General features: G+C 54.1%; 1 protein-coding gene across 3 annotated transcripts in view; it reads right to left on the bottom strand.

The window, feature by feature from the left end:
• Positions 1 to 20,815, bottom strand: part of SLC37A1 (solute carrier family 37 member 1) — a 50,219-nt gene that overhangs the window by 15,637 nt on the left and 13,767 nt on the right. For all 3 annotated transcript variants that reach the window (XM_054578656.1, XM_054578658.1, XM_054578655.1), the window contains exons 4-11: positions 19,796 to 19,928; positions 19,063 to 19,141; positions 16,595 to 16,730; positions 14,790 to 14,866; positions 12,786 to 12,952; positions 9,174 to 9,211; positions 5,739 to 5,816; positions 1,267 to 1,401 (exon numbers count right to left, since the gene is read on the bottom strand). In XM_054578656.1, coding sequence (XP_054434631.1) covers positions 1,267 to 1,401; positions 5,739 to 5,816; positions 9,174 to 9,211; positions 12,786 to 12,952; positions 14,790 to 14,866; positions 16,595 to 16,730; positions 19,063 to 19,141; positions 19,796 to 19,928 — 843 coding nt within the window. The remainder of the gene's footprint in view (positions 1 to 1,266; positions 1,402 to 5,738; positions 5,817 to 9,173; positions 9,212 to 12,785; positions 12,953 to 14,789; positions 14,867 to 16,594; positions 16,731 to 19,062; positions 19,142 to 19,795; positions 19,929 to 20,815) is intronic.

Raw genomic sequence — 20,815 nt, 5'->3', positions numbered from 1 at the left:
AGGGCGTCCAGGACATAGGGGACAGCCACCCAGTTCCCGAGTGTTTAACGGTTGTTTCTTCCTCCCCTGAAACCCAAAAGACTGCAAATTATACAGTGACCGGAAAGAGACAAAATCAGCAACTCTGCCTGTTCCTGTGACAACGGACTCAAGCTCTGGGTGTGTTTTTCTGCCTTCCAGCCTTGCGAAAGCACAACGGGGCTGGCAGGTCGGTCCCTCTGCCCCCCTCAGGGAGGGCGAGCGCCCAGGGCAGGAGCCCTGACGACTGTCGGAGCGCCCGAAGGCCTGGCCGCCGCAGCCCACGTGGGCAGGGCTCGCTTTCTCCCTTCTGCCGCGGCTCTGCCCTTGCTCTCTGTCCTCGCTGCCTCTCCGCTCGCCGTGTTAGAAGAAAATAGCTTCCACACGTCCTTTGACAGCCGCCCAGATTTTCTGCTGAGGGAGCCCATGAATTTAATGCAAGAAAACGAAAGCAACAAGAAATCTCACCATTGTACTCTGCCTCCCAGCCCTCTGTAGAATAGCACCCCCTGCCTCTCCTTCACACTCTGCCGTGTGCACTTCACAAGTGCCCACCTGCAGCCTCGGCGCGTGCCTCTCTGCCCAGAGGCAGGGCCAGCCGCCTCCCTGCGCACCAGCACACCCGATTTTTAAACAAAGAACAAGCCCAGATTCCGCGGACCGTCAGCTTTCTGTCTCCGGCAGCGGCCTCTTGTCCTTGCCCTTGGCCTCTGCACCCCCCTGCCACTCCTCCTGCCCTGTTAGAATGCAGGGGTCAACAAACGCAGGTCTGTGCTCCTAGAGCGCTGTCGTGGTTGAAGCGCGTCGAGCAGGTTCGCCCCGTGGTATGGAGCTCGGCACCGGCACCTCCCGGGGGCGCACACCCAGGCCTCTGGGGCCAGCAGGCCGGCCGGGAGCCGGTGCAGTGGGAGGGACTGAGCAAGCTGGCAGCGGGGGCCCAGCAGGGCCACGGGTTCTGATTTTTCAAGTGAAGATGAGAGGCCTATTTGTCTATGCAATGTCTGCTTTTTTAAATGGAGGCAACTAATTTCAAAACATTTTAAAAAGAACGTTGAGGCAAACAGAGCACCGCAGCCTTGTTCAGTGCTGGGGCTGCCCGTCCGAATCTGTCTCTTCTGTGGACATCTGATCTCCGCCGTATATCTGCGCGGTTTGCTCTTTCTAAGCTGAGTTACGAACAGGGCAGTTTCGTTTCATAGTTCGCACGCACGCCCCTTTCGGAAACTCTTCCCAGGCACAAGTACTCACGGGGATCTTCAAGGCCCCCGTGAAGCTGATGGCGGCCATGCTGCTCCCGCCGTCGGCCGCCGGGAGGAGGACCACGTGGTTCTGTTGGACAGCACGCTTCCCGTCCGACAGCAGCAAGCACTGCATCTCTGGGTCCTGGAGACGAGTCCCGAGAAAAGACAAAGGGAGAGGAAAGGCTGCCAGTCCATCCGGTGGAGGCGAGGCCAGGATTCCTGACGACTGCGTGCCCCACGGAACGTCACGCGGACATCCTAGAGGACACCCTCACCGCGGCCGTCACTTTATAATCATTAGCTTTCCCACACTTTTAAGAAGTGCTAACTGAACATGCAAAACTCTTTGGCCCAGCAATTCTAGGAATCTATCTGTGAAAAATAATTTGAACGATGAAACACTACTTATACAATAAAATGAATGCCACACCCATTTTACGGTCAAGTCCATCTGTATTAACAATATATCTTGCAGTTGTAAAAAAAAAAAAAAGTGCAGGTTTTAATGACATTGAAAAATGTTTACAACACATTAAATGACAAAACATCACTCAAAACTGAATTTTCACCATGATCTCAAGGAATATATAGATATTAAATGTATTCGATATATTTATATGTTTGTATGCATATGTAACTAGGTAACTATAGAATATATTTATAGAAAGAAACTAAATTCTAAAGTGACCATGGTTATCACCAAGTGATGAAATGACATGTACTTTTTAGGAAAATGTCTATAAATTTTTCATATGATCCTGTATTTTTCAAGGAGCTCACAATGGACATACATGAGCAGAAACGACGTTATTTTAAAATTCACAAACCAACTCTGATATTTTTTAAGTTCTGATTTTGGACATACCTAAAGGACAAATTTTCCTTTATTAAAGCAAAAAACAGTGGTTCCCCCACGCGGGGCGGGGTTCCAAGTCAGAGCAACACGACCTAAATCTGTTCCTCAGGCGCGAACTATGAAGTTCAAGGACTTAAATAAAGGTTTCTCTGTATTTCAGACTTTCCACAAAACCAAACGGCTTGTACTGTATTTATCTCAAAACAGTCTATGCCAGTGGGATTCAAAATGCAATTAATTAAAAAAACAAAACAAAGAACATGGTAACACATGGCCATATCTGCCACCCGCCATCTGGAACTCTCTCCCAGGGAAGGATGGAGTCTAGAAAGCCGGGTGGCAGGCAACAGCCCCGCACCCCACGCTCGGGCAGCGGGATCCCGTCCCGGGGGGCGGGGGGCCGGCTCCCGGACAGGACGCGGCGCCGAGGGCTGGCCTCTGGATAAACACGTTCACGTTTACCGCGCGCCCTGATGCCTCCGCATGAGGAGGGCGAACCTGCAACGGGACAGTGCCCCATCTTCCTGACGCCGGCTCTTTGCACGTATGTGAAGATGAAGGACAGCTGTTTGAGTTGGGGAGTGAACCTTCCTCTCCTGGATGACGCCAGCTGGCCAGTTCCGGAGCCTAGATCAGTTGTTGTCAACCTGGCTGAGCCCGGGAACCTGCCAGGGCTGCAGCAGCCCGGACCTGCACCCATGACGGCGGTCCCTGCGGCAGGTCCCGGGGCGGTCCGGGCCGGGAACCGCCAACTCCACAGATGTTTAAAAAACACTAAGTGGGCTGAGCAGGGCCAGAATGCAGCCAGATACTGAGAAAAAAATAAAGTGGAAAGATTCGGCTTGGTCAGGTGAAGAGTCCCCGACTTAGAGAGTAGTACCTGCAGGGCGGGCACAGGAACCTACCTGGTGACACTCCTGGGTCACACCTGGTGACACTCCTGGGTCACCCCCCAGGCCCTTTCCCTGTTCTGTAAGTGCTTCAGGGGCTGCGGGGCTGGTCCAAAGCCCGAGACCCAGCCCCCTGCTCTTTGCGCAGTGAGGAGCCGCTCAAGTAGACATCAGAGGGAAGGCTCGTCTCTGTAGAGAATAGGCCTGCCGCCCACACCCCCCATCTTTTGTGCACAGTCTGGGGGCTCCAGCCACCAAAGTCCAGGTGTCATTGGGATCTGGAGGAGACGGGGAAGTGGAGGTCACGGTGAGCTTCCTAAAACAGACCCGGGGGGCCCTCCTTGCGAAGCTAATGGAGAACCACCCGGTGGGCAGACACGGGACGTGGTGTGCCGGGCTCCCCCAGGGCTCTGCTGGGGTCGGTGGAGCCTTGCGGGGCTGTGGCTTCTCTGGCCAGGCACCCCTCTCAGGTTGACCCTCAGAGAGCGAGAGGGCTCCTTGTTGTTAAAGCCATAGCATGCGATAGTGACGGCTCCCATCTAGACACGAGGAGCCCGTGCCTCAGCCGCTGCCGTCTGCAGCTACACTGCGAGGAAGCCATCCACCCCCAAGGGGGCGCTGGGGGTCCCCATCGTACCACAGGGGGAATCGCCCTCAGCACTGAAACAACCACTCACTGCTCATTGCGTATCTGTTGAGTTACAGCCGATCAGAAAGACCCTCGGAGAAGCCAGGGTGACAAGGACACATGACTCCAAGGATGGCAAATTTCTACCATCCCCAAGATAATCATAAAACCCAAGAGGACTGGAAGCAGGGCCACCGCATGGCTGAGTGATGCTGCAGCCCCTTCACCCACGTTTCCTCCTCGCCCGCCCCTTCTCCTTACGTATCTCCTCATTAAGTCGTTAAGAACCACACCGGGCACGCAGAGAAAGCTGCAGTGCCGCGTGGAAGGCGGCTGCGGTCAGGGGCTGAGGGCCCCTCAGCTCTGAGCCCTGTCGATCTGAGCTGGGCCACTCCGGGAAAGGGGACACCCGGGTCCCCTGCTAAACCTGTGACACGCCCTGCCGGCCGACCCAAGAGCCCCTGTAGCGAGTGAGCTCCCCTGCTACGCAAGCGCAAGGGCCAAAGCCTGGCCAGTGCCCAGAGGTCCCTCTGTGTGAGGGGACACCAGCGAATCAGGGCCAACAGCTGCCCGGTCGCGTCCGCACTGAGGCGCAGCCGGGCCTGAAACAGGACCTGCGGGGGCCTCTGACTGTGGAACTGTCTCTCTGGTGACGCACTTGTAAGCAGACTTAAGTAGGAGGAACAGAAAAGGAAAGAGTGGCATTACACTCAGAGGACGGGGCTAGCGTTACTGGTCAGCGACCGCACCGGAACACGGGGCCTCGGATCTTGCATCAGTGGAAAAGCTAACTCTTCAATAACAGTCGGGGAGGAATTAAGCCATTTGGACGTCGATGAAGACCGGATGCTATGGACCAAATATCTGTCTTCCTCCAAAATTCCTATGTTGAACCTGATCGCTAACAGAACGGTATTTAGAGGTGGGTCCCCTTGCTGAAATCAACGCCGTGATAAGAGACACACACGAGGGAGCTTGCTCCTTCCCTGGCCTCCCCGTCCGTCTACAAGCCGGGGAGTGGGCCCTCACCAGAGCCTGGATTTGCTGCTGGCGCCTTGACCTTTGACGTCTCAGACCCCAGTCTGCAGCATATGTATTATGGCAGCCCAAACTGACACCTGATTTTTTTTTTAACATAAACCCAGAACAGAGATTTTAAAGCATTTCATTTGAATTTATCATTACTGACACTCTCCCTAAAATCTAGGGAACAAGATGCATGAGACACTATTCCTCTATGTGCCATTATTTCAATCACCACAAATAAATTTCCTTAAGCAATAAAGAAGAGTTAGAAGCCTGTTTAGTACATTTATCCTTTAAGCTATCAGATTTAAAATGAAAAGAGCTTAGAATTTCAACACTTAAAACCAAATCTAAAATGCCCTGTGCCTTGGCGTGGTCAGTGAAGCAGAGGAAACTTCCAGGAAGTGTCCTGAGAGAGCAGGGCGTGGAGACCCAGGCAGTGGTGGGGGACCACCGGGCTGCAACGTGGTCTCAGCATCTCTGTGCCTCAGTTTCCTCTTCTGTAAAGTGGGGGTTGTAAGGGTGGAGGCTGGAAGAGGGCTTTCTGTGTTATCTCTTGGGCCACCTCATGTTCCCAGCCTGCCCTGAGCTCCCTCCTCAGGGGTCCCCCATGGCCCAGGTGCACGCGGACTCGCTCCCCACGGCCTTCACAGCCCTGTCCAGGGCCGCCTGCTTAGGGACGGCTCCCAAGGCCAGGCCCGGGCTCGTTCCCACCCATTCCTCCCTCGGGGGCTCTGTCTTCCTGGCAGTCAACTGCTGCAGAGAGGGTATTTTCCGTCTGTGCCCCATCTCTGTGCCCCAGAACGGGAGCCCCGCAGGAGCGAGACTTGTTGATGCTCACGGCGCCGACCGACCTGGCCAGCGCCTGCACCGCATAGCGCCGCAAATACTTGCTGAACCAAGGAGTGCCTCTCAGATTTGATTCAAAAATTGCACGTGAGCTTGGCCTACTATCCAAAGGAATCTAACAAGGGCAAATGCCAAGTTTTACTGAAGGAATATGAGATCCTGGATGCTTGGGACAGGCCCCGGAGGCAGCGGCACTGACGTTGGGCTCAGCCGCATCGGGCCTGACTCACCAGGAGCTTCTTCTCGTCAGGCAAAGCTGGTTTCTGCAGCCGAAATCTGTGCATGCCGTTCTCATAGCTTTTTGGATGCTGGAAGGAGAAAAAAATGTAATTAGAGCAATGACTACGTCAACAGCCAGAAATCACACCTCACTTCGCTCTAGCAGGGATACTTACTATCTTCACAAAAAAGCTACCAAGGGAAAACAGACAAATGATTAAAATAAAACAAAGGCTAATCCATTTAACCTCCGGGTCCACACCCTCAGATTACAGGTAAATTCTAGACTCTCAGATAATACTCGGAGAAAATAAACTTTTCTTGAATAACCTAAGACCGAGGTACACAATTCAGTGGTTTTCATTCAGAGCTGCGCGGCCACTACCAAACCAATATGAGGACATTCTCATCATCCCTCAAAGAGAAACCCCGTCCCTGGTAGCAGTCACCCCTCCTCCTGCCCAGGCCCACCCCCACCCCCTGGCAGCCCCTGGCTTACTTTCTGACTCCACGGCTCTTCCTGTTCTGGGCATCGCATTAGATGGGGCCCTACCATACGCGACCTTTGGGAGTGGCTTCTTTCCCTCAGAGTTGAGCTTTCTGTTTCACTGTGCCGTGCACCTATCCTAGGAACTCACTCCTACTTGTTGCTGAAAAATATTCCACCGTATGGCTAGGCCATATTTTGTTCACCTATCTATCAGCTGGTAGATATTGTTTCCACTTTTTGGCTATTAGGAATCATGGTATAATGAATACTCTTGTGTAAATTTTTAGGGGAACGTGTTTTCATTCTCTTGGATGTACCCCTAGGAATGGAACGGCTGGGTCACACGGTAGGCAGCTCGAAGCTTTTTGAGGAACTGCCCAGACTGTTTTCCAAAGCAGCTGCCCCATTTCCCTTCCTTGCCAGCAGTGTATGAGGGTTTCCGCTGATTATCTCTTTGATTCTAGCCAACCTAGTGGGTAGGAAGTGGCATCTCATTATGGTTTTGATGTTTCCGTGATGGTTAATGATATTGAAGAGCTTTTCGTGTATTCACTGGCTACTTGCATATCTTTTTGGAGAAATATCTATTCAGGTCCTTTGTCCACTTTTTAACTGGATTGTCTTTATTATTGAGTTGCATGAGTTCTCTGTATGGTCTACATACAAGTCCCTTATCAGATACCTGATTTAGATATATTTTCTCCCATCTGTGGGTTGTCTTTTAACTTTTTTCATGTCCTTTGAAGCATAAAACTTTTAAATTCAGATTAAGTCCAATTTATTTATTTTTTTCTCCCATCTCTTGTCCTTTTTTTGTAGCATATCTAAGAAGGCTTTGTCTCATCATTAAAACATACTCTTATATTTTCTTCCCAGAGTTTTACAGTTCTAGCTTTCACATTTAGGCCTTTGGCCATTCTAGTCTTTGTGTGCAGCGTGAAGAAGGGGTTTAAACGCAGTCTGCACTCGGATGCCCAGCTGTCCCAGCGTCAATTCCAGAGGTGGCCGCGCCCCTGGGCTGTTCCCCAGCACGAATGAAACTTGATCTATAGGAGCTTGGACATTGAAATTCACAATCATGGCAGAAAAATGGCTTTTGAAACATTAAAGAATATCAACTATAGTTAAAAAGAATCCTATGGCATTAATTTTCCCGAAGGCAGTTCTTTTCAAAATGGATTTTGTTTCCTTATTTTTGTAAGGTGCCAGAATCCTTCAAGTTCACTGTACTCAGAAGCCCACAGTGGTAACAAGTGGGCCTGAGCGGAGCCCTCGGGTCCCCTCTTGCCCGACGGTGGGCGCTGCTCCGGCAACGGGGTGTCGGCAGGGAGCTCGATGGGGTCCTGCCTGCAGCGCTCTCACCTTGTAGGGAGGGGACAGGCAGCAAGGGGACAACTGGGTTTCACGCCGAATAAGCTGCGGAGCCGCCAGAGGCTGCAAGCAAGGCAGTGACATGCTCTGACTTCCGTTTCAGGAAAGTCTTTCCAGGTGCAGGGTGAGGAGCAGGTCTCAGAGGAGCACAAGGGGACTGTTTCAGGGGGCTGACAAGTGGCTCAGAGGAGATGCTGGCAACTTGGACAAGGGCAGGAGAGGTGACGAGAGGGTTTACACCACACACACACACACACACACACTCTGGACTCGGTGGCGGAGAGGCCACAGGGCAGACGGAAGGCAGAGCTGGGACGACTTCCCTGGGTTTGGGTTGCCCAAGGGGTGGTTGGGGTTCGAGGGAGCCACGGGTCTAGCAAGTTTATGGGGTGAAACAAGGAGATCTGCTCTGGTCACGTTAACTCCGAGAAGACAACCAGACAAGTCTCTGGGGGTGTGAGGTGGGCAGTGGGATCCATGACCATAGGCTCGGAGGAGGGGCCATGCTGGGGGCATCAGCGGGGACTCAACGTCCCTCGTGGGCCTGCGCAGGATGCCTTACTATAAAAGGATGACTGAGGAAAGAAGGGGCCAAGCAGCGGGCCGGGGGTGCCCTGCATCTGGGGGCTGGCACAGGAGGGAGGCCAGCCGCGCACTCTGGGTAGGAACGGCCAGTGTGGTGTCTGGAAGCCCAAAGAAGAGAGTGGTTCAGGGAGGGAGGGAGTAACAGTGTCAAATGCCATTGACAGATCAAGTGGGGTCAGCCAGAGCACTGACCACCTGTCACCAGATGCTGCTCCTGGGGACCTTGGTGTGTGGTTTCAGTGGAATGGCCTGGGGAGCGGAGGGGAACAAAAGGGAGGGGAATGGTCCTATGGATGTGTGGTGGGGGGCTCTCAGGTAAGTGGGGAGCCTGGCGTGAGGGCAGCAGAGGCTTCAGCCACGGTGGGTGGTGAATTGCGGGCTGGGAGTGACACAGGAGAGAGAGGAAGCTGCGGGCAGCTCAGGACAGGCTGGCTGCAGGAGCGAGGCCCCAGGCCGGGAGAGGGAGGGCTGGCCCGGCAGGCAGTGGGCGGAGCGGCCTGGGAGGCAGAGGCCTGCCGTGCGTGCGGGCGGGGCAGGCGCCCTTTGTGGCCGCGGAGCTGCTCAGCACCCTGGAGCATGGGGTCGGTCATGCCTCAGCTGGGCCCGAGCAGCGGTCAGAGGGGACACATGGCAGCAGGTACTGCACTGACCAGGGAGAGGTGGTTGATGCGCTGGGCGGTCCTGACAGCCCACACGTATGTGGACAGCAGTTTGAAGTGACATCAGCCAGCTCACCCCCGGTGTCTTTCTGCAGTCTCATGGTGACGTCTGTCCAGGGAAAGCTGGCTGTCCCTGCTGCTCTTGAGGCACGGCCTCTGGTCATCCTCCATGAGGATGTCTCTGACCCAGACTGAAACTGCCAACATTCGGAGGGTGGGACCCTTATCCACTGTTACCCACTGACACTGCATAGACAGGACCAGACTGATGACAGCCATCAGACACCTGGCAGATGACACACCATCCAAGAAGATACAAGAAGCAGAAAGCGAGTTCTTACCGCCACCAGGGTGGGAGAGCAGGCTATGTCCTTCGGATCTGAAATACCAAACATGCAACAAGTGAGCCCGGGGCCGGTGCTCCCACCAACACAAAACATTAAACCAAAACAAGACCATCTGATACATTTACTCAATACCAACCCCCCCCCCCCACAAAAAACACCCAAAAAACAACCCCACCAAGCAATCCAGTTAAAAAATGGGCAAAAGACCTAACAGCACTTCTCCAAAGGACATTCAGACAGATGGCCAATAGACATAGGAAAAGATGCTCCACCGCGCTAACCATCAGAGAAACGCAAACTAAAAGCACAATATCACCTCACACCTATCAGAATGGCCACCATCAATAAATCAAAAATGACAGTCACTGGCGATGATGTGGAGGAAAGGGAGCCCCCCCCCGCCCCGTGTGTTGGTGGGACTGCAGATGCTGCAGCCGCCACGGAAAGCTGGATGGAGAGACCTCAAAAAAATAAAAATGGATCTCCCTTATGACCCAGGGCTTCCACTTCTAGGAATATGTCTGAAGAAACCCAGAGCACGAATTTGAAAGAATATATGCACCCCTATGTTCACTGCAGCATTGTTTACAACAGCCCAGATTTGGAAGCGGCCCAAGTGCCCATCAGTAAATGGGTGGATAAAAAACTTACGGTACATTTACACAATGGAATACTACTTGGTTGTAAAAAGGAAGGAAATCTTATCTTGTGACAGAGGAAGACAAGTACCATATGATTTCACTTATATGTGGAATCTAGTGAACAAAATAAATAAAAAACAAAATAGAAACAGAATCCTATTGACAGAGAACCGACAGCTGTCAGAAGGGAGGGCAGTTGGGGGGCTGGGTGAACAGGTGAAGGGATTCAGCAAAAAGAAAAAAACCCAACTCTCAGACACAGACAACAGTAATGGTGATCACTGGGGGGGTGGGGGGAGGGGGCAGAGAGGAGAGTAAAGGGGGATAAACACTGACAGGGGACTTGATCTTGGATGGTGAACACAAAATACAAGATACAGACAGTGTATGATAGAGTTGTACACCTGAAACCTATATAATTTTATTAACCAATGTCACCCCAATAAACTCAATAAAAAATAACATTAAAAAAAGATCGTCTAATATAAATAAAAAAACTATTTTTAATTGAACCTACGAGACCCCATCCTGGGGACCTAAGTGGTCCAGAGCCAAGTTTCAGGCAGTCCGAGTGGCTAAGCTGGCACGCGATCACACCCCAACTTCCCATTTACTGTGTGACCTTGGGCAGGTCGGTCAGCACCCTGAGCCTCAGGCCCTTTCCCTGGAGATCCACGAGCCTGGCCCGGAGCCTGGAACACAGGAAGCTGCTCCCCGTCTCCCCGCCCCACCCCGTCCTGCCTGATCCCAGATGTCTTATTTGCGATACAGGAAGAAGAATCGCCGCAGGGAGTGTGCTTACTAATTATTAGGGAGAGTCTGAGAGATGCCTGAATTCCAATACAAATAACAGTCGACCTCAGATTTTCATACAAGGTGTAGATGTGACCTCAGAGACAGAGCCGCACTCAGTGGGAGACACAGAGAGGGCGGGCTGAGAGGAAGACCTTCAACGGGAAGGCCGAGAAGGGCCAAGTCCAGCAGGCGTCCAGGGTCGAGAACCAGGCACTGGGGACCGGCCTTAGCAGAAGGGGAGTAGCCAGGGTGGTATGGCAAGGACAGCCAACCTCCAGGAGTGATGAGCCGTCCAAGGAGGTGCCCAGCAATGGAGGTGACAGCAGGGATCAGGTGCTGGGTGAGATAAACCGGGAGGACCAGGGCTCTGGTGGGAGACCGGAGCGTGCTGAGGACGCTGCTCCCAGAAGCGTGAGACACACAAGGCCAGGGGCCAGGAGAGGGGCGGGCAGGGTAGGAGGGGCAGTGAGAGGGAACTTTTGTGGCACCATGAAGAACAGGAGTAGGGAACTGACTGGGGATCCTGGACAACTTGGAATATATTGTTAATAAGGCAGGAGGCCACGACTGTGGGTAAGAAAAGCCACCAAGCAGAGGGATGAGAGAGCAGAGACAGGAGGGCAGGATGAGCTCTGCGGCCAGGCTTTTGGCTCCACGGCACCTCCCAGCCCAGTCTGCAGCCTCAGAACTCCCCGCGGGGCCAGCCTGCGCCGAGGAGAACCTGCGGAGCAGGGGGCGCAAGCCCAGGTCCAACGCGCTCCCCTGCCCCTCCACGTCCGCAGGGCCTCTTAGGACCACCGCGCAGGCCTGGTCTATGGCTTAAATCCTGGTGGGCCTGGGGCAGCCGAGAGATGGCACTTAGGGAGGAGGAGACCAGGGAGGAGAGAAACAGAGCACTGAGGCCACCACAGTGCGTGGAGAGGGAAGCTGGCAGGAGGCCCCCAGAGGAAGAGGAAGGCAGGACAAGAGGGGACGGGAAGGCAGCTCCAGGAGCGCCCTCTGCCCCGCAGGGGCCACGGCAACAGCTCAGGGGGAGGGAGGCTCTTATTTTATCAACAAAAGGCCAAACCAAAGCTTCCCTAATCTCGAAACTCCTGCCCTGAGCTGGACCGAGGGCCAGCCAGGATGGCCGAGCTGAGCGGGGATAGGCGCTAAGACCCCAGGCCAGGCCAGGCCAGGCCAGCAGGCCAGCCCACATCTCCTGCCACACACTCCCCTTCTCCTGGCTGTTCCTCCTCCCCCAGGACCACCCTCTCAGAAGCCGAGGAAGACGATAAAAGCCCCTGTGGACTGCAGACCTCGGCAGAACACACACATGGCACCCAGGGGCCCCTGTGCCAGCGAAGAGGAAGTGATGGTTCTCCAGGTGACTAATGCGTAAGGAACACCCTGGAGAGCCCAGGAGACAGCGCTCCAGGTTCTGCGGAGCCAGCCTGGAGGAAAAGAGGTGACACATATGGCCTTTCCCAGAACTCTGGTGACATTCAAGGTACAGCTAAATGCTTGTGGGATGGGAACACCCTGACACACAGCTACGGCAGCGCCAGCTTGTCTGCATTAATGTAATTAAGAATCCTTGGCCTGCTGGAGCTCTACTTTAAAAATTAATTTCCAATTCAATGACAACACGTTCGGTATTGAGTCTAGAATGGACCACTCCTCACCTAAGTAGGATACATGGTTATAAGTTGAGCCGTGTTTCACAACACTGTCCAAGATATGTTACCAGAAAGCAAACAAGCTGGCAAGGTGCATTCCACTTGGCAGCAGCAAGCCTGGGCTGGGCGAGCAGTGCAGCCGCCTGGGCTGGGCGCCGCGCCCATGGAGGGGAGCAACGTGGCGGCCCGAGGAAGCCATGAGACTCCCAGACACAAGGAGAACCACACAGGCCCAATGTTGTGGGGCAGGGGGACAGGGTGGAAGGAGTTTCAACATCGGTTACTCCAGAAGTCAGGAAACGGCAGAAAATACAGCGTGACCGGGGGAGAAACGGCTAAGGGGGAAGTCTACGCCTGAAGAAGGATGTCTACCCGGCGAGGGAGAGACCGAGAACCACACACCTGCACAACAGACTAAGCAACAGCCTGTTCTATCAACAACCAGTCCTCCCGCGGGGGGGGGGTAGGCGGGGCGGGGGGCGGGGGTCCCTCCCACGCCCCCGGGTACTTACGTTCAATAAGAAAGAGAAAGCACACGATCCCCATGGCTGCCACGATGGCCCCCGGCACGATGAAGGATAGGCCCCAGCATGTGGACACCCAGTAGCCAGCAATCAAGGACCCCAAGATGTTCCCCACGGAGGTGTGGGAGTTCCAGACCCCCATAATCAAGCCTCGCCTGCAACACAACAAGACACAAGGCAGCGAGTGGCGGTAGGAAGCTCCGGTGGGCCTACGGCCTACCGGGGAAGGCCCAGCAGCGCCCGCGCCGTGCAAGAGCTGGTCTAGGACTGAACGGGCAGCGTGGGTGCGTCCGCAGGACGCCGGCCTGGCGGTGCCTCTGAGGGAACTGGGGTTCACTTCACCCCGGAGATAGATGTGTATCGTTACGCGTCTCTCTGAGCTTCCTTATTTATGGTTACAAAGAGGAGTGAAATTCTTTTGGAAGGCCCCAAATTTAAATTTGTGCTTCTGCAGACTAAATCCAGTGATCGGCCGAAATGTCCCATCGACACAAGTTTCCGCGGCCAACCCCTCCGGTGGGCGCAGTACCTCGAGGAGGCTCGGTGAGCTGGTTTCCGTTTCCGCTTGCCCGTCTCCAGTATCTCCCACGCTTCTCGCCGCGGGCCACACAGAGTTACAATTGCCTCTGGACTGCAGTCAGATGGCCAGAGGCTGAGCGCACCTCCGCCACCAGGCGCTGGGCGACTAGTCAGGACTTGTCACGCTTCCACATGCCTTTGAGTCTTATTTTTAACGCAGCTTCTGTGTCCAAAGGCCCGGGGAAGGGCCTGCGCTCTGCACTGCTCCCGGGTTCCCGGGAGGCCGCGCTGCTGCTCCGCTGTGCGGAGGGACACAGGCCCGACCCCGCCCAGGGCGGGTGTTGGGGGCGTCTCCTGGGACAAAGGCCTTCTGCATTTCAGAACCTCAAGTCCCAGAGGTTTTAATTATCTTAGTTCATAGAATAAAGTGTTCTCTTTTTTTTCCCTACAATAAGTCTAAAGAAAAACTAAAAATAAAGTCTAAAAACACCTTTTAAAAAATAATGCTGCTGGAAGCAGGGTGGCCTTTTCTCACCTTCCTTTCTAAAAAAATGGTATTTTTTCCATTACAGCTGACATTCAATGTCATTTTGTTTTAGTTTCAGGTGTACAGCATAGTGGTCATGTTATCGAACAAAAGGACCCGTGGGGGCGGGGGGCAGTGGCCAGATGCTATTACCGAAAGGACACCCTCCTTCCCCTTTCTTCCCTGGGACCCCTCGGGTGTGGGTCCTTTGCCCGCCGCCCTTGGAATTATGGCTCTGAATGGCAGAGTTTGGTGAAAAGGAAAGGAACTATTTATTCAAAAGTTATACAGGTTTGATGAATGGCTAAATGTCACCCTTAAACCTCAAAATCCCTTCAAAACAACCACCAGCACACACACCGTCCTGCCTTCCCCCCTTTGCCCAGTTAGGCCAGTCAGGCCAGTCAGGGTACCTTCCTTCAGAAGAAAGAAAGAACAGGAGTCCGGGGCTCGGCTAGGGAGGCCTCTCGCGGGTCTCAGCATGATCGGCTGCGTCGCCGCGATCTCCAGCTCTTAGTCCATAACCGTGTGGCACCGTCTCCCGGCCCGCTAGCAAGAGTCCTTTCTCCCCTCTTTCTTCCCGCGTGGTCTTCACACTGTTCCCCAGAGTCTGTGTCCCTTTGTCTCTCCTGCAGGCCCCTGTCTCTCCTCTTTCTCTCCCAATTACATTCTGTACAGTCTTTGAAACCTTTCTGATTAGCTTTGGTGATATGCAAAATAACCCTCTTTGCATTTGAGGAATAAAACTATCTTGTTATTGACATACAAAATGACTCTCAGTGGCCCTGCTCAAGGCTCCTATCCCCCATGGCAGCCTGCCCTGGGGTGGGGAGAATATATTTTTCTTGGACACCCCAATCTCTGGACCCCGTTACAAATACACTTTGTGGGGGGCCCTGGCAGGGCCCCGTTACAGTCAGACAAGTATAGACTCTACAAAGTCTCACCTTCCTTTTCCAAACCAGTTGCTGAGGCAGGTGACGACGCTGGGCCAGCCGGTGGTCTGCACCAGCCCGTTGACGATCTGTGACAGAGGACAAATGGGAGGATTCACCTTGGGGAAAACATGCAGCCTGCCTTCCGGTGGGGCTCACAGAAGCTTCCTGCCTCTGTTCTTCGGGAGTTTGGGGGCAGGGCCGGGACCCGCAGAGAAGGAAGGAGGCCAAGCCCTATTCGATGGGAGCCCCAACGGCCAAAGTTGTATTTTACACTATACACATAATTACAAAGGTTATACATGCCCACTGTGAAAATGTTAGAGTGAGTAGGGAAAAGAAAGAAAAGAAAATCTCTTGCTAGAAGATGAACAGCTTGGGGACAAAGTTTTCAATCTCTGTCTAATCTAAACTTCATAAAAAGAGAGAAAAATTGTCTTCTTTTTATAGACCTGTGATTGTACTTTAAATATGGCTGGTAAAGTACACGCTTTCATGTCTCATGTTGTAAAGGAGGCACTGCAGTTAACGACCCTCTGAACCGAGTTTAACCTTGATCTAAAGCCTGGAGAAAGCATTTCCCCTTTTTCAAGAGAATCCTGGGCCTACTTTTAAGAAGGGATTTAGCAAGTGCTCTGGCAAATGAGTATGTTTTAGTCTCAGGAGAGCCAGGGGCAAGTTTTCAAGATGACCTGGAACTAGGTCCAGCCTAGTGCCTACTATGACCGCGACAGGGCCAGAGCAGCTCTCCAGGAGCCTGTCCTGTCTGGCATCCGCGAGCTGGGCCGGCCTTCCCTGCGTGAGTATGCTGGATCTCTATGAAGTTGTTTTTTCCTTCTTTCTAACTTTATGTGTTACTAACAAGGGTAAATTACTTTTGTAATTAAAACGGTCAAACTTTTTCAAGGCCTATGGCAAAATTTTTGAAAGCAAATTAGGACCCTGGCTAAGTGGCTCAGTTGGTTGGAGCATCGTCCTGTACACCAAAAGGCTGCAGGTTTGGTCCCCAGTCAGGGCACATGCTTAGGTTGCAGGTTTGATCCCCGGTCGGAGCCTGTACAGGAGGCAACCGATTAATGCTTCTTTCTCACATTGATGTGTATCTCTGTCTCTCTCCCCTCCTTCCTCTCTCTAAAAATCAATAAACATATCCTCAGGTGAACATTAAAAAAAAATTATGTCCAATTTACTTTGATGATTTCATAATACCCCCCAGGCTATCTGAAGAGCCTCAGAAGTTGAGCTCATCGTTTAGTCATTTTCCCTTTCTAGTAAATATTTATCCACGGGAATGTTGGGAGGGGCAGTAGCCTAGAGCTTCAGGAAGGGCTGGGCCCAGCTGGAAGGGCAGAGCCACGGGCCAGTCTGACCTTTGAGCGCCCTGAGGCTCTCTCCTCCCACCGACTTCCTCCGACCCAGTCCCACTGCCAGTGACGCCCAAGCCCTCCCCTCCTCCTGCCCTTGCTTGCCCTGCATCCCTATGACTCCCGAGCAGGTGGATCTGTCACCAGACGGAACGTCCAGAGCTCCTCCAGGGCTGGGTGGAGAGGCGGGCGCTGCAGCTCCTGGCAGTGGGTGTGGACAAACAGGGACCACTGCACGACTGCTGGGATTTTAGAGAAGACAGGAGAGGCTTCACGTGTCAGCGCGGACCCTGACATCAGACAGAACCCAGGTGTGCTGTGCACAGCCCCCCACTGATGCCATCGCCTGCCCTCGTCTCTCTTGGCAGAGGCAGGGACCCGGGGCAACAGAAACGCCCCATCCAGCTCATCACAGAAACCCCACACGTGGTGAGCCACGTGCCCAGGCCTTACCTGAGTTACCACGTAGAAGCCAAAGCTATGGATGTTGTAGAAATAGCCCAGCCCAAACAGGGCAGTGAAGGTGCCACTGGCCAGCATTCCGAACGTTAGGTAATATCTAATTGGCAGGCGTTCCCCGATTATGCCACTGGGATAAGGAAAAAGAAAGACAAATATGAGCAAACAAACACACCCATAATGTAAATGACCAGCGATTTCTCTCGGGATGTTTTCATGCTGTTCTCTGAGCTTTTAGAACTCCAAAGCCCTACAGTTTCCTGGAAGACTTAATCATCATGATTTCCCAATGGAGCATTTATTAGCCAGGAACTGTCCACTGGCAACATCTTTTAAGACTTTATTTACTTCTAGCAGAAGTCACTCACTGTCAAATGATAAACCTTGTACACCATGGCTCACACGTATGATGGCTGCCAGTTAAAAAAGCCAAAAACTTGTCCTGCTAGTTAATTCTGCTTTTACATAAACAATATCCGGTTACAATTTCAGCTGTCAACCTGCAGACAGATGTCATAGAAATGGACCGCCTGTGACCGTGACCAAGTCTCCTGGCCACTCATGTGTCAGTAAGTCGCCCGCATTAATGGTATGGGGTCCATGCTGGATCTCTACCTAATAGTTTTAAAGGAAGGGACGCTACCCCACATTATGGCAGAGCCACACAGGCACTGAAGGCCACCCCATGCCTGCAAACACCCGCCAGGAGTGACCGGGCTAAGGAAGGCGCCTGTCACATCTAATTGTATCCATTAAGTCATGTGATGTCACTGAGAGGCCATGCGAGGTGGCTGTGCACACCCTGCTGCCGTCATGAGTGGACCGTGGATTTCCCATGAGGCAAAATTTCATAATAACCCTCCCTGCTGAGCTGCATGAAAAATGATTTTGGCCAGTAAATAAGCAACAATAAAAGCACTTTCTTTAAACTGGGTTCCTTAACCTCAGCACTGTTGGTATCTCGGGCCAGGAAATCCTCTGTGGGGGGAGCTGTCCTGTGGGCTTTAGCGACCCCTGGGCTCTGCCCGCGAGGTGCCAGCAGCACTCCTCTTCCAGCTGTGACACCAACTATTGCTCCATGTTTCCTAAGGGACGACAATCGCCCCCAGCTGAGAACAACATTTAAATACTGCTTTCTGGTAACTAGGAAAAACACACTCCAGGCTTTGGGTCTGTTTCTTCTCTAGGTCATTGGTGTCCAGTCGGGTCAGTCTCTAGAACATAAACGTTGTTCCTCAGGCTGGCACAAGGCTAGCAGCCGGGTTGCCCCCCGTGCCCGGCAGCCCAAGGCTCCCACAGCACTGCCGGTCCATCGGGCCGCGTTCAGCTGTGCACCGCACGCCTTGGCTTCCCTAGGTGTCATTGTCCCCATCTGTGGCACTCTGCAAATGTGCAAATACAATAGAGGAAACCATCCACGCCACCAGAAGAACTGCCTGGCTGGGCCCAGCCATGCACAGGGGCGCCGGGCCGGGGTGGGGCCCAGGTCCAGGCGATGCCTCACTCGGATAGGCCTCAGGGAGGAGGCTCCACATGGACAGCATCCCTGAGGCTCTTGAATCTCTGAAGATAACAGTCTCTAAACAAAAGCCTCTTGGGTTCAAGGCCTCAGTCCCTATTATGCTAACTTTCCTCCAACCTGGCTAGACTCACATAAATACCACTATCGAACCCGCCAACCACATGTCCTGTGACCCACTTAACACTCGTCCTCTTCCTGGGACAGTTCAAGAACGGGACCAGGAAGAACCCAGGATAACATCACGTGGGACAGACGCTCGGCACGCACCACGTGCCGGCACCGTGCTGAGCATCCTGCGTGTATCAACTCACGAATCCCCTCCACAGGGTAAGAACTGCTCTTTCTCCCACTTTGCAAAGCCGCAGAGTAACTGCCTGTGACCACAAGAGCAGGCGGCGGAGTTGGGATTCAGATCCCAGCGGCGTGCCTCCGTGCACGCCCCAGCAGCCAGGCTGCGCGCCTCTGTGCCCGGGTGAGGAGCTCTGTGTGGGCCGAACGAGGCGTCCATGTGGACGCGTCCAGCACACAGTTTATAAACTGTGGAATTAGTGACTTGGGGCCGTAGACAGATGGTGACTCCTGAGACCAGAGGCGAGGATGTGCTCTGTTGAGCACCACTAGGAGCCGCTGGTGCTCCTACATGACGATGTCCCGGCAGGGTTTGCTGTGTGCCCTAAACCCAAGGGCCAGGAAAGCCATCCGAGGACAGCCCGCCTTGATCAGCAGAGTGCCCGGGTCTCCTACAAGCGCTGCTCTGTGGTCACGTCCTCACAGACACAGCAGTGCACGCTGGCTCTCACGTTTTCTGTCTCTGAGGGAAGCCTGGGAGGGGAGCGACCCGCGGGTGGGGCCTGCTGTCACACCCTCTGCAAACAGCAGTGCGCGGGAGAAGGTTCTGCGCTGAGTGGTACACCTGGCGCGCAACCTGGAGCAGACCTACCTCAGGTACATGCCGATGGCGTACGCGCACAGGAAGGAGTAGTCCAGGGCCCCGAGCAGCTGCTGGTAGTTGTCCTGATCTACACGAGGGAAATCGACAGGCAGAGGTGAGTGGTGCTCAGTTCCCACTGAACATCGGTGTACGTTCTGGGGCAGGGCAATGGAACACAAATCATCTGCTTTCCGGGTGTGAGCACCATGCTCAGAGGGGGACCCCAGAGGATACGGTGGCGCGCCTTCTGTCGGGCTTCTTGGCAAAGGAAAAGGCAGCCACCGCATCCCCAACAACCACTGAGTGTACACTATTTGTAGGAGAGCCCCCACCGGTGGCTTGCAGCAGGCACCGGTTTCTTCATTTCCTTCAGCCCCGTTCACCAGACCTCTGTGGTCTCTCCTTCCCACCCACGGTTCGTGCTCTGCACGTCCTAGCTTCCAGCTTTGACACACACAACACGTGGGCTGTCTCTAGCGGATTTCCCCCCTGAGACGGTCTTTATTCAGGTGGCAGCGCCTCTGCACGCAGGCCCCACGACACAGCAGCAGCGGCTGAGGAGTGGGAACTGGGTGGGACAGAGCTGCTCCCCGAGACGCAGTCACACTCGAGAACACCAGCACTGCTGCCCAGGGGCAAGGCCGGAAGAGCCAGGCCACACCAGCGGTCTCTCCCCGTCCTGGCTGTCCGGAGCCCCACAGGGATGGCCCACTTCAGAAGCGCACGGACACAAGGGACTCACCAAACGGGGCCCAGCCGCAGTCCGTCTCGTTGTCTGGGAGCTGGTGAGCAGGGATGTCACTGGCTTTTTGGCTGTGGCTGCTGGCTCTGACTTCGCCCTTATTCACAGGAGCACAGTATCTGTGGAGCTCACCCTGGACATCCACGGGGAAGACAGAGGCCAGAGAGAGAAAGCGCACTCAGGTGAGTTCGGCAGGGCTGCAGAGTAGGCACAGTGCCCCGGCTTCCCAGCCTTCCCGGGGCACTGGTTCCGGGGAGGGAGTCACTGCTTGGGCGACCGCCTGCAGGACCGCAGAAGGCTGGTGGGCAAGGCGTCGCAGGCTCTCCAGCAGCCTTCCTCCTGAGCACACACACAGCGAACCCGGGCTTGCCCAGGCCACCGAAGACAGCTGCTCAGAGCGCCTGTGCCACCGAAAGCGGACTGCCTGTCCTCCTCGGACCACCTGCCCAGAGCAGACCAATGGACTCATCTCGCTAGGTTTCTACGGCTGAACGCCACTCCAAAACAAGGGAACAAGCTCCAGGTCCCCACAACAACAAGGACGCCACTCGCACACCATAAGCCTGACACAGAGGCACTCAGATGGTAGGACTCCGTTCCATGTATGACATTCAAGAACAAGAAAAGGACTCCGTGGTGACCTTGGTGAGAGCTGGGGTTGCCTGAAGGAGGGCGGCGATGGGAGCCAGGGCGCAAGGAGCCTGCGGGTGCTGGCAAGGGGCCAGGCTCCAGCCTACTGGTGATTTCCAGGTTAAGTGTAAGTATTTGTCTTGGCGGGGCGCACGGGACTTGGCCGCTTCGTGGTCACATGGCTGTGTCACCATGGCCGAAAATCCAGCCTGAAAAATCCAGCCAAGGGTCCTGCTTTAAAAATTCAAAGTCGCTAACCAGCAGCTTTGCCCAACAGTTTTCCGCAGCAGAGCTCGGCTTCCCAGGGGCTGCAGGTTCCCCCTTTGGGAGTGAGCCGTCTCTCGCCCGGGCCTGCGCTCAGCTTGCTGACAGGCCACCAGGGCGACCGTG

The sequence above is a fragment of the Pteronotus mesoamericanus genome, unplaced genomic scaffold (assembly GCF_021234165.1).
Source record: "Pteronotus mesoamericanus isolate MK-2021 breed Mesoamerican mustached bat unplaced genomic scaffold, CSHL_Meso_final contig_116, whole genome shotgun sequence".
Lineage (NCBI taxonomy): Eukaryota > Metazoa > Chordata > Mammalia > Chiroptera > Mormoopidae > Pteronotus > Pteronotus mesoamericanus.
Note: the sequence above shows the minus strand (reverse complement) of the source record. Positions and strands in the feature narration are given on the sequence as shown.